Source organism: Oryctolagus cuniculus, chromosome 16, assembly GCF_964237555.1.
Source record: "Oryctolagus cuniculus chromosome 16, mOryCun1.1, whole genome shotgun sequence".
In the NCBI taxonomy this organism is placed as follows: Eukaryota; Metazoa; Chordata; class Mammalia; order Lagomorpha; family Leporidae; genus Oryctolagus; species Oryctolagus cuniculus.
In genome coordinates, this window is record NC_091447.1 from 42,619,984 (window position 1) to 42,633,955 (window position 13,972).

Genomic DNA, 13,972 nt, shown 5'->3' on the forward strand with positions numbered 1-13,972 from the left:
GACCTCCCTCTCTCCCTCTCTCCCTCTCTCCCTCTCTCCTTCTCTCCCCCTCTTTCCCTCTCCCCCTGCCCCCTCCCCCCTCCTCCTCTCCCCCTCTCCTTCTCCTCATTTCAAATAAATAAAATGATTCTTAAAAAAAAAAAAAAAGCAACCCAAGGAGGAGAAGGGAAGAGAGTCCATGGAGAATCACAGAATGGCAGTTGTATGGGAAAATCAGCAGCCATATCCAAGGGCCTTAAGAAGAAAAGAGAAAGTGAAAATAAAACCAAAATCACAAAGTTGAAGTATAGACAGAAGACACATTGAACTACTAATTATTGTAAGTTTTTTAAAATAAAAATAATTTCTTGGCTTATTGTGACATGCGTACAAATGGAGCATGTCTCTGCCTGTTGTACATTTCACTGTCCATTTAACACCTCTTTTCGGGAATGAGACAGAAGGCAATTGCATGAGATGGACACTTTACTCTTTAACAGCACTAATGCTAGGTTAGGTGAGCAGATTAGGGATCATCTGTAGACTGTTTATACCATAGCCCCTGACTACCTTATGCCAAAGAAAAGCAAGAGTTGACCTCAAATGCAAACTGCAAGCCCAAATCTCCTAGACACAGAAATACTAGGACAAATCACATGTGGCGGAGTTGCCCCTGAGAGCTTTAGCAAGTGGAATAGGAACAGGTGGTGTCCAGAAATCATAAAGCTAAAATGTTTCATTATATCCTAGCAGGTCAAGTTGGGATGAGATAAGAGAACTCCTCAGACCTGCCAAGGGCATTGAGTCTCTCACTGTTTTGAGTTATAGAAATATGAAGGGCCGAAGTGAGCTGGAATATGAATTTAAAAGAAAAAGCATTTGAGATGTGAAAAAAACAGATTTGGCCTAAATAATTGGAAGACAGTGTTCACAGGAAGGAGGAAATTATGAAGCATAAAGAAGCACAAACATCAGTTTCAATAAGATAATTGCTTTGGGGCTTTGTTTTGTTTTGTTTTGTTTTTTATTTTTTACCAAACACAGTAGTATTCTTTCCACACTCACCTAAGACTTCAATTTTCAGAGCCCTATACGTTCAAGCCAAAGCATCTCCCTTTGTGTTTTCTAGATCTTGCTACTCTCATCACTCATAATGGGATGAGGGCTCCAATCTGTACAGAACCCTTTCTTTTAAGCCACTCTTGGGCATGTTATTGGCAAATACTGTCAATGGGTAACTGAGATGTAGCAGAATAAATGATCACTTATGCTTTCTGATAATAAGCTGTCCTGATAGCTCCCTTTTTGCTATTTTTTCTTTCTGCTTTATTTCCTTTACAGTCCTGGCATCTTTCTTCTTAGAAGGAAAGAAGTGATAGCTCTGTCAAGCTCTTCCTCTTGTGAGCTTAGAGCTATGCTGCTGAACAAACTCCCGTAGGGTAAGTGCAGGGAACTGTAGCAAGGAGGAAATGAACGTTCTAGAATGGTAAACACTTCTCAAATCACAAATAATGCCCATTGTTTTCAAAAGCATACTGGGAATGTCCTTTGCTAGTCTTTCACCAACTGCTCTTCATATCTCATGTTTTCCAGATGCCAAGTAGGTCTGTCCGAGGCTCTGAGGGCGTATCAGGGCAAGACTTGCACAGCACCATTTATGAAGTTATTCAGCACATCCCTGCCCAACAGCTAGATCACCCTGAGTAAGTATGAATCTCCCTCCATTTGCTGGTGCTGCGGAACAGCTCAGCATTTAGCCTGTGGCTGCATTGGAAGATGCAGAAGAAAGATATTGAAAAGGGAAATGATCATTTCTATACATTTGAAAATGCACAGAACACTTACCCATCTGAAAATAATCTTGAGAAATGAAATGGGCAAATACACAAATACTTTCTGGGGACACACACTTGGGCCTGTGGCCCCGAAGCCAAGCTCCAGATTCAACAGTCTGCTGTGTACATTTCTCCCCCAGGGAATCCACATCTGGGTGTGAAAGGAATGTCCAGGCCAGTTCTCAAGCTATATTGGTTATCTTGGCGATTTTCCAGTGGCTATGCTAGCGTTAGAGCTGTGATGATCTGTCACTACAAACAGGACCAGGAAGAGAAAAGAACTAAGGAGATCCACAGCACAGTTAGCATCAAAAGCCCAAACTCTCATGATTCAAAGCAGTCTGTTCCCAGGTCAGACATTCAGCCTTAAGGCTGAGATGCTGTGTCCCATATCAGAGTGCCTAGGTTTGGTTCCTGGCTCCAGCACCCACTCCTGACTCCGGCTTCCCACTAATCCAATCCTTGGGAAACAGCATGATGCCCCAAGGCAACATGATTGGGTCTCTGCCACTCACAAAGAAAACTCAATTGAGTTCCTGGTTCCCAGCTTCAGACTAGCCCAGCCTGTAGTGGGCATTTGGGTAATGAATTAGCAAATGTTTGGATCTCTCTCTGGATCTCTCTCTCTCTCTCTCTCTCTCTCTCTCTCTCTCCACTCCTGCCTCCTAGCCTTCCTCCTTCCCTCTCAAATAGGTGAATATTTTAACATAGCCATTTATTCCCAGTTGAATAGAGAAGTGAGGACTCAGGACTCATCTCTCACCCAGAGAGAACAAAACCCACTCCAAGGCATAGCAGGCAAACTGCTTATCCATCTCAAGGCTGCCATCAAGGAGCCTGCCCCCTTCCTGCCCGGAGAAAGAGCACCCACATGCTTTTGAAATAATGAAATGAGCATCTGTTTCGTGTGGGCTGTAGCAGCAGCCTATGGGCATAACTGCCGCATATCATCTTCCGTCATTTCTTTATTTGTCATTACTGACTTTGAAAAGCACATCAGAAACCACACAGAGGAACTTCCCCTCTGGCAAAAGACAGAGCCAACAAAGTAATCGCTGCACACCTCTGGGTAAACAGCAAAAATAACAGCCAGGAGTGAATGGGAACTCCTCTGATGGGGCCGGAACCCATCAGTCCTTGGGGGACCAAGGCAATCATTTAAAGTGCAAGAAACAGCAGAGTACTGCATCAGAGAAAATGTACCTGGAATCAGATAAATAAGGAAAAGACCCCTTGGAGCCAGGAACTTCTGGTGTGAAAATAAAAGAAATATGCAAAGTATGTTGTTATTAACCTAATAGGATTCTACAAGAGAGGGATGTAATTCCAAGACAGCTTAAAAATAAAACTCTAAAATAGTACCTAATTCTCTCTACTTTCTGGAATAAAGTTAGGAGAATATCCTTTCTCTCTCTCTCTCTCTCTCTCTCTCTCTGGTTGACACATAATAATTGTACAAATTTATAAATGTTATCCTCTCTGAATACAGATTCATGTTATCTATTCTGTTAAAATGAATAAGTAGGATGTTTTTATCAGCAAACATTTTGTTGTTGTTGTTGTTGTTGTTGTTGTTGTTATTATTATCAGAGAAGCAGGCAGACAGAGAGCTCCGTTCCACTGCTTCACTCACCAAATGCCCACAACAGACAAGGCTGGGCCAGGCCAAAATCAGGAACTAGGAACCCAATCCAGGTCTCTCACATGGTGACAGGGACCTAAGTACTTTGAGCAGTCACCTGCTGCTTCCCAGCATGCACATTGATCAGGAAACTGGAAGCAAAAGTAAAGCCCTGATGAGAACCAGGGGCTCTGATTTGGGATGCAAACATCTTAACTGCTGGACCAAAAGGCTAGTCCCTGTACTTATTTTATTAACAAATAATCCACATCTCTAGGACATTTATTATGTGCTAGAGAGAGAAATTAAATAATAGTTTAGTGGGCTCTTGTTTGCTTATTTTACCTAAAGATAAGTGATCCTTCATAAAATAAATATTCCTCAATAGAATGTGTTGGCTACAGATGCAGAGACCATTTTTCTCTCTGGATTGTCTATGGTTTTATCCTCTACATCTAATTGAATTCAAAGATCAATTTCCTGAATAGTGAAGTACTATAGGTGGTTAGTGAACGTCTCCCATCCTCCAACCCCAAAGCGGATGGACCAGCTCAGGGTAAAGGATCCTAACTCAGTGCATTCTTTTTCCTTTATTTGACAGTCACGTGTGAGGTAGGAAAGACAGCCAAACAAATCTATTCTTTGACTCTTAGATTATTTTCTTGAAGACATGTGTCTGTTACCTAATTGGACGATGTTTAACAGCTTGCTAAATTGGTCTGTGTTCCTATTCTAGCACTCAGCCCAATTCTTTACCTAACTTGTGGCTGCATTTATTTAAACGCTGTTCTGTTGACCTCATTAAATATTCTGGATATGGTTGTTTTGAACTCAAGGCTGACTGTAGGTGTCTTGAAAACAATATTCAAATAAGTAAGCCTTTAGTTTTAAAAGGAAATTATGTACAGAATTTAATGATTGCTTACTCTTCTAATTTATCAACTGATAAACACAGTTTTCTTGAACTATCTTAAAATCTCATACTATTTGTAGCTATAAAAAAGAAATAAAAATATTTAAGTTTCTTTTACCTGTAGACTCAGAATCCATAAAACACTCTACATGTCTTATATATCTCATTGCCAGGTGAGCTGTCATGGGCAAAGCAGTATGCTGGAATGAAATACTGAAGGGAAAATAGTGGAAATTTGAGAAAAACAGTGGCAACAAATATCCATCTGGAATCAGTGAAGAAGTCAAGTCCACATCTTCTTACTCATCACTTCTTTGAAATTCAGAGTAGAGACTTTTATACAAGTGGGACTTCAGGTTTCCAGTCTGCAAATACTGTCTTGTGCAACAGAGGAATGTGAGACACGCCCACTGGGAGGGAGAAAGCTCTACTCTACTTTCACTTTCAGAAACATTGACACTCTCCTATCTCAACCATATTTGTAAGCTTTTTTTCAGCAGACTTTGTTTTATAACTCTCATTCCTGGTAAGCTTTCCAAATATTTTTTCTTTTATGATTTTCTTTCTTGTTATTTGTACCACAAAATAATGATGGTTGTCACAAAAGTAAGACTATGTCTTTTCCTTGATTATCAATCACCAATGGTAATTGCAAAAAGACTCATAAATGCTTAAGGAAATGATGTAAGCTTTATTTTTATTTTTGTCCAAGAAAAGATAACAAGTAAGTTATTCTGTTTTTGCTTTTATGTGACCTTGTTTGTTTTAGAGAATAAAAATATTACATAAAAGTCAGATCATAGAATTAGATTTTTTAACCTTATTTCCCAACATGCAACAAAGGAGAGATAAAACATTTAAAATGAAAATTTTGCTGCCTTGTGGCCTATTATTTTGAATAGAAGAAGGAAGTTGCAGAATAGAGTCTCTTATTTTAAATGTTTCAAGCAAACCACTGTATTTGCACTGCCCCTCTCAGGTTTCCATAGAAAGCACAAGGTGAAAAACAGATTAAGTCAGAGAATTTCTTTTTAGTCTTTTCTATCACCGTTATATATTTTTCTTCTGGAAAAGTCCTACCACACAGTTTGTCTTTCCATTTTGCTGCTTTATCTAATTAGAAAATGAATCTATTCTCATTGTAAAAATACATGTATACCTGGAAATGCAGATGACTTGCTGCTGTAAGATAACCAAAATCACTTGTAATTTTACCTCTCTGAAATAACCTGCTAACATCTCCCCAGAGTGTTACCTATATGAGTATTCACACTCCATCCAGCTCAGGAAAGGATTTAGGATAGCTCATAAAATGCATAATATAATAAGATAGACTATGTCCAAAAAACCAGCTTGGTAAGAAAAACACAGTGAGGGAACGAGAGACACCGTGAAAGCACAAATGAGGTGAATATCCAGTGAGGTGAATTCCCCTTCATTGTGGGTGTTGTTTTCCACCCCTGAGATCATGTGGCAAATGCAAGTGAGCATCCATATAGGAGCTTCTGAGCTGAACGCAACTTGTGACAGTGCCGGAGAAATGCGGCAACCCCACTGCAGGGCTCGGAGCCAGCCGGTCCATCTGCGCAATTCTGCAGCCACCCCAGCTGCCCCCAGCCCTTCCCTGCTGCTGCGCTGAGCTGTCCTCTCTGCTCTCAGTGGGCACACCTCGCTGCAATGAACTAGAGCTGCGTCTTGGACTTCCCTTCCTAAACCTAGCCCTAAAACGCTAATGCTCTATCATCAACAGCCTTTCTTGGAAAGGTAATCACCACAGGATTCACAAATCAAAACCCTATAAAAAGTGGACACCCAGGTGATGTGCTTATGAGGTTTGGGTTTTGATTTGGGGTTTGGCTGTTTGTGTATCCCCCAGACTTTCTCACTACAAACCACAAGAAATATAAATATGGATTGTTATTTTTTTCAAATTCACTTTTCAATTGCTTCTCACTCTTCTTATTTCTGTATCTCTCTCTCTCACACACACACACAAATACAGACTCCCTTAATGCATGGTTCCACTCAGAAGGCAAGGAGTCGCTGAAGGGGAAAATGTGAAAGGACCTAGAATCCAATTAACTTTGGCCATCATTGGTGTGTGCACTGGGTGACTCACTGCTTTTTAAGTAAATTAGGATGAAATCTCATAAATTAATCAAGGTCTCCAAAAGAAGTGATGAACCAAAACTCAGATGTTCACCTAATTAATAAATTAATCTTTAAAAACTGGCCTAGAGTTCTTTGCTTATTACTAAATGCAATCTTAGCTATTGCTGCTTCTTAACCTTATGTTACCATTTGTAACTAGGAATAGAATTGTATTCCTAGTGCTTATTATTTTTAAGGACTATGTCCTACAGACAGACTTTTAAGCAACAAAACACATACAATTACAACACAGTTTTCTTTGGCTTTCCAATAGTTAATAAATTATTAATATTAATAATTAAAACTAAAGCAATTTTGATTAGATTGCACACAAAAGCTCAGAGACTAAAGTTCGCAGTAACCTTCACTTTTGTTGGATTATGTTTCTTTCACAGTTTCATTATAATACTAAAAACATGACAACACAGTACTGAGCATACAGCTATTTCTCATACATTTTATTAAAGTTTGGGGGATCGGCACTGTGGCTCACTTGGTTAGTCCTCCACCTGTGGCACCAGCACCCCATATGGGTGCCGGGTTCTAGTCCCGGTTGCTCCTCTTCCAGTCCAGCTCTCTGCTGTGGTCTGGGAGGGCAATGGAGGATGGCCCAGGTGCTTGGGCTGCTGCACGTGCATGGGAGACCAGAAAGAGGCACCTGGCTCCTGGCTTCGGATCGGCGCAGTGCTGGCCATAGCAGCCATTTGGGGGGTGAACCAACAGAAGGAAGATCTCTCTCTCTCTCTCTCTCTCTCTCACTGCCTAAAACTCTACCTGTCAAAAAAAGTTTATTTAATTTTTCTGTCTTTTTAAAAATGTTTAATTGACATTTATGGGATACTATGTGATGTTTTGATATGTGAATGCATTGTGTATGTCCAATCAGGGTAAACATATTTCTCATTTACCATTTATCATTTCTTTGTGGTGAAACCATGCAAATCCTTCTAATAGTTTGTTTAGAAAAAACACAGTTTATTAGCATTATCTGTAATCACACTACTGTGCAATACAGCATCATGACTTTCTCCTATCTAGCTAAAACTTAGTACTCATTAAACAAACTTCCCCTGTCCTACCCTTCACCCTACTCCTCCTGGACCTTGGCAACCACTATTATACTCTTAACTTATTCAGAATTGTCTTTTGTTGATTACTCATATGAGTGATACGATATAGTACTTGTCATTTTGCACTGCACTTATTAATTAACATAATGCCCTCCAGTTTCATCCGTGACGCTACAAATTATTTAATCATTTTTATGGCTAAATAGTATTCCACCACATTTATTTCTTTTCGTTTTTTTAGAAAGCTTTTATTTAATAAATATGAATTTCATAGGTACAGCTTTGGGATTATAGTGGTTCTTCCCCCCATGCCTGCCCTCCCACCGCCATTCCTGTCCCACCTCCTACTCCCTCTCCCATCCCATTCTTCATTAAGATTCATTTTTAATTACCTTTATATACAGAAGATCAACTCTATACTAAGTAAGGATTTCATCAGTTTGCACCCACACAGACACACAAAGTACCGTTTGAAGATGAGTTTTATTGTTAATTCTCATAGTACAACTCATTAAGAACAAAGGTCCGACATGGGGAGCAAGTGCACAGTGACTCCTGTTGTTGAAACCATATTTTCTTTATCCATTCATCAGTTGATGGAAACTAAGTTTGCTTCTATTCCTTGGCTATTGTGAACAGCGCTGCAATAAACATGGGAGTGCGGACATTGCTTCATTTCCCCCAGATATACACTCAGTTTTGAGGTTGTTAGATCATACGGTGGTTCTACTTTTAGTTTTTTTGGGAAACATCCATATTGTTTTCTACAATGATTGTACAAATTTACATTCCCACAAACAGTGTGCCAGGGTTCCCTTTTCTCCACATCCTCACCAGCAATTCTTATTTCTTTTAGACTTTTCATACTATTTAATTTATTTTCAGAAGTGCTTATCTTCTGTTTCTACACTGCTACATATAACCATGTATAATCCCATATCATTCTTACATATTTCTCTAAAGTACATGTTTGAATATACATTAATATGTTTGTTTTTATTTCACAGGGCAGTAAAAAGTAAACATTTTTTCTCATAAACACAGAAATCAGGCAGAGCACTTGGATTTAAGCTTGATACTTTGATTTCATCTCTAGATTCTCTGTTTATTGTAATCACCATGGAAACTTTGAAGATTATAAACACTTTCACATACTTGACCTTCTTTGATTGTCATAGGAACTCCATGGGCTAGAACAAGTATGCCCACCTTATGGATGGAGAAAACAAGGCTCCAGAAGTTACATTACTTTCTGAAAATCACCAAACCCATTAACTGATCCTTGCACTTCCCCTCTGGCTCCACGTCTGAGGTCTGTATAGTCCAATGTACCACACAAGTTCCCTGAATGTAACCTTCTGGAACTGGGTGGCCAGCAATGTTTCTCGGGACAGCCTTACCTTAGAAACTGCCATCGTTTCAAATACTGTTGGAATTTGATTTACTTTTTGTTTATTTGTGCCTGGAACTCTCTCATTGGAATATGCTCCTGTGGCAGATGACAGCTCAAACACTTGCCACTGATAGAGCGTGAACTGTGAGATTGGTGTGGTGCAGAGGGCTATCTGCATGCTGGCATTCCGACTGGAGTCCCAATACCCCACTGCTCTGCCTTCAGTCCAGCTCCCTGGCTACTGCACCTGAGAAAGCGGTGAATGACGGCTCGAGTACTGGGACCCCTGCCGTCTACGTGGGAGACTTCAGATAGAGTTTCTAATTCCTGATTTTGACCGGGTCCAGCCCTGGCTGTTGCAGCCATTTGGGGAATGAACCAGTGGATAAAAGATTGATTTCTCTCTTTCTCCCCCTCCTCCTCTGTCCTTCTGCCTTTCAAATAAATAAGCTTCTTAAAAAAAAAAAAAAAAAAAAAAAAAAAAAAAAAAAAAAACAACTATGAGATTTACACCTGTGAAATCTGCCATCAGAATTCCATCATACATTTGTGACAGAGGCTTTCTGAAACTTCGGGCAGTCGGTTCCTCAAATTCTGCAAACACAGTTGTTACAGAAAGTGATAACCGCAGAGACTGAAGCTGGCTTATCTCAACGTCCCATAGAAATGCATCCCAGCACGTGCGCTTTTTTTTTTTTTTTAAAGATTTTATTTATTTGACAGGTAGTGTCGCTCCCCCTCTTCGTGGAGGAACGACACAGGACCCTGCGCTGTTCTTTTGTCTGCTCGGCCCTCCCCGGGTTTGCTGCTGGTTCTTCCCGGGTTGGCTACTATCCCTTCCACCTCCGTGGAAGGGCAGTTCCCCCTGGCCGCATTCCCCACTTCCGCAGGGGAGCGGCACACCGCCGGCCGGCTCTCTCGGGGGCTGCACGGGTGTTCCTTCAGCTAGATGTTCCCCATAGATGTTCCTGGTGCATGCCGTCTCTCTCCTCCTTTATAGTCCTCCTCCGCCAATCCCAACTCGGCTGCCCACACGCCGAGTACGCTGCTCTCCTCCAATCAGGAGCAAGTCCTACAGTTTATTGGTTGAACTGGAGGCAGCTGTGCAGAAGCTGTTTACTTCTCTCCCAGCGCCATATTGTAGGAGAGCAGATGCATAGAATAAGTCTTAATTCCAGTAACCCAGTCTAGTCCGAGCTGCTCCCCACAGAGGAGAGCAGATGCATAGAATAAGTCTTAATTCCAGTAACTTAGTCTAGTCCGAGCTGCTCCCCACAGATCCCCCTTTCTTTTTATTTTTTTGGCGTTGATACGCGCCTGTCTTCGGTGTCCCGCAGCACACACTCTGCTCTACTTGCTAGAGTTGCCACAGGCTCTTACAAGTCCTATCAATCAGGCAAACCGAATCCGGGTCCTCTCTTCGCCATGTTGTGAGGAGGTTTTTAGGCGCTGATGCGTGCCTGTGTTCGGTGCCCTGCAGCGCATACTCTGCTCTGCTAGAACTGCCTGCAGGTGTTTACAAAACCTATCAGGCAAACCGAATCCAAGCCTTCTCATTGCCGTATTGTGGGGGAGACTTATTAGTGTTGGTTTGTGCCTATCTTCGGTGACCTGCAGCTCATACTCTGGTCGAGCTTTGCTGGCGCTTACCGCCTTAAATCAGGCAGACCGAATCCAAGCCTCCTAATTGTTGCATTGTGGGGAAGCTTTACTGATGTTAATTCGTGCCTGTCTTCGGTGACCTGCGGCTAGCCGCCCAGGTGCTCATCGCCTCACTAATCGGGCAGACCGAATCCAAGCCTTCTAATTGGCATGTTGAGGGGAGGCCTTATTTTCTCTATTTCTCTATCTCCGGGCATTCCTATTTCTCCCATTTTACTTCTATCTTCCAGCATTCCTATTTCTCTCATTTTACTTCTAAACTTCTGTTTCTCTTATCCCCGCAGCTTTCCGGCACCTCGCCCCGCCGGCGGGTTCCCGGCTCTGCGCCGCTTCAGCCCGCGCGCCTCTCTCATCTGCGCAGCTTCCCGGCTTTGCGCGGCTCGGCTTCGCGCGCTCCGCGGTCTCCACGCTTAACCCTTTCGCGTCTAAACCACGGCCTACGCCAGCGTTCCCTATCTATTCACGCCCCGTGCTCTCTCTGCACGCGGCGGCTTCCGCGAGTAACACAGCGTAGCTTGCGTCTCCACCACTAGCATTCAATCCAAGTTCCCCGGGCTAGCCTGGCGAATTCAACCCAGCGTACGTCTCCGCCCCACGATCTGGCTTCCCGTCCTTTGCTCCCCGGGCTAATCAGACGGATCCCAATCTGGCTTACGTCTCAGCTTCTGGTTTCAACTTTTCGCCCCCTATTCCCGGGCTAACTTGAGAACCCCAAAGTGGCTTTCGTTTCCGCCTCGGCCTGCCCCCCCGCGGCTTCAATTTCCCTAACACTTTTCTCTACCCGGTATGTTTCCCTAAGTTTTCTTCCAACAATATTCCTCCCTCATTTCTCCTGGCCTCTCCCCACAGTCCGCATCCGAGTCTGTTTGTTCTAGCTTTCACTTTCGCTTTTGACCTTAGAGATTTCTCCCAGCTTCCCCCCGTAGTCCGTATCCGAGTCTATGCCTAGGCTTTCAATAGCTTCTTCCGGCTCCTTTTTCGTCCGGCTTTTCCCTAGGCTGTTTGCTAGTCTCTCTCTCCGGTACCTTCCCAGTTCTTCCCGTTTCTTCCCTCCTAAGTTTGCTATCCGTCCTAGGTTTCCTATCCGAGTCACGGCACCATTATGTCGCTCCCCCTCTTCGTGGAGGAGCAACACAAAACCCTGCCTAGGCTTCATATCCGAGTCACGGCACCATTATGTCGCTCCCCCTCTTCGTGGAGGAACGACACAGGACCCTGCGCTGTTCTTTTGTCTGCTCGGCCCTCCCCGGGTTTGCTGCTGGTTCTTCCCGGGTTGGCTACTATCCCTTCCACCTCCGTGGAAGGGCAGTTCCCCCTGGCCGCATTCCCCACTTCCGCAGGGGAGCGGCACACCGCCGGCCGGCTCTCTCGGGGGCTGCACGGGTGTTCCTTCAGCTAGATGTTCCCCATAGATGTTCCTGGTGCATGCCGTCTCTCTCCTCCTTTATAGTCCTCCTCCGCCAATCCCAACTCGGCTGCCCACACGCCGAGTACGCTGCTCTCCTCCAATCAGGAGCAAGTCCTACAGTTTATTGGTTGAACTGGAGGCAGCTGTGCAGAAGCTGTTTACTTCTCTCCCAGCGCCATATTGTAGGAGAGCAGATGCATAGAATAAGTCTTAATTCCAGTAACCCAGTCTAGTCCGAGCTGCTCCCCACAGAGGAGAGCAGATGCATAGAATAAGTCTTAATTCCAGTAACTTAGTCTAGTCCGAGCTGCTCCCCACAGGTAGAGTTACAGACAGTGAGAGAGAGAGAGAGAGAAAGGTCTTACTTCCGTTGGTTCACTCCCCAAATGGCCACAACAGCTGGAGCTGGGCTGATCTGAAGCCAGGATCCAGGTGCTTCTTCCTGGTCTCCCATGCGGGTGCAGGCGCTCAAGCACTTGGGCCATCCTCCACTCCCTCCCGGGCCAGAGCAGAGAGCTGGGCTGGAAGAGGAGCAACCGGGACTAGAACCCGATGCCCATATGGGATGCTGGCGTCGCAGGTGGAGGATTAACCTGCTGCGCCATGGCACCGGCCCCAGCACGTGCGCTTTTGAAACAGACAATGTGTACTGAGTCCGGTTGCCTATCTGCTGTACACTCAGTAAAGACACAATCTGTGGAGGCAAGGAAATCACCAAGTTTCCAAACACCGTGTACCTCTGAGTGAGACTCTCGGGGCGCTTGTCAGCTTTCGGAGCTATTTTTCCTTGCAGTTCACTGGCATTCTATCAAAATGCTTTGCCTTTCAAAAAGTAAAGAATCAGGAGAGTAGAAATAATTGCTACTTTATGACTCAGATCCCAGGTCACCAGGCATTTTACAGATGGGGAAATTGAGGGTCAAATTGTCAGTGCCTCAGTTTCCCCAAGAGAACATGAAGAGGTTGGCTGAGATGACCTCTGCCCTCCTTTGATTTTCCCAGCAGTGGCTTCTCCCAAACATAACCCTCCAAGCAGATCAGCTACTCTCTTAAGCACTCATTACACATCAACAGACGTACTTATCAGACTACTATAATTATGCTGTTGGCCAAGCACAGAAAGAAATAATTATAGGAGCTGGCAATGCGGCACAGGGGGTCAAGCTGCTGCCTGTGACACTGACATTCATTTCAAGTCCCAGCTGTTCCGCTTTCCATCCAGCTAGCTCCCTGCTAATGTGACTGGGAAAGCAGCAGGAGATAGCACAAGTACTAGGGTCCTACCCACCCACGTGGGAAACCCGGGTGGAAATTGGGGTGCTGGCTTTGGCCTGGTCCAGCCCCTGCCACGGTCACCATTTGAGGAGTGAACCAGTGGACAGATCTCTGTCTCACCTCTTTGCCATTCTGCTTTTCAAATAAATGTTTTTCTCACTTGGTTTTCCTTTAATTCTTTTTTCTAAATTTTATTAAGTTCTATAACTTTTATATATGTCATATATATGCAGATTTAGGAACATAGTGATACTAGCAATAATTGTAATTCTGGGGTCTAAATGCAGTAGAACAGAGTAAAAATTTATAGGTAGCATGAAGGGAGGAGTATTTCTTTTCTTTGGGGAGTACCCAGGAAAGTTCCTGACAGTATACAGGGTTCGAAGGTCTGGAGGAGTTTACCAGCTGTAGAAGAAAGGGCATTCCAACAAGCAATGTTAAATAAGATTTGCAACATGCAAAGGGCAAATATGACATAGAAATGTGCAAAATAAGGTACCTGTGGATCACCCAGGGGGATACATAGTAAAATTATACAACTAGGTTCAGTGCTTGGGGACTAATTCTGGTTAGAAATTTCATTCAGTTAAATTCAAGAGACTCTTATTAACTATCTCCCATGTGCCAGGATAGAGAAGGATTAAATGTGATGCAATCTTTGTCTT

General features: G+C 43.4%; 1 protein-coding gene across 6 annotated transcripts in view; it reads left to right on the top strand.

Moving 5' to 3' along the window:
* HEPACAM2 (HEPACAM family member 2) overlaps nucleotides 1-5,226 on the top strand; it is a 51,659-nt gene extending 46,433 nt beyond the window's left edge. For 4 of the 6 annotated variants that reach the window (XM_008261727.4, XM_017344317.3, XM_008261725.4 and 1 more), the window contains exons 9-10: nucleotides 1,573-1,682; nucleotides 4,522-5,226. In XM_008261727.4, the coding sequence (XP_008259949.1) occupies nucleotides 1,573-1,682; nucleotides 4,522-4,525 (114 nt within the window). In that variant the 3' untranslated portion in view covers nucleotides 4,526-5,226. Of the gene's footprint in view, nucleotides 1-1,572; nucleotides 1,687-4,521 lie in introns of those variants that run through there. The other 2 variants (XM_008261726.4, XM_002713804.5) reach the window with 1 other exon arrangement.
* The last annotated feature ends 8,746 nt before the right edge of the window (nucleotides 5,227-13,972 follow it).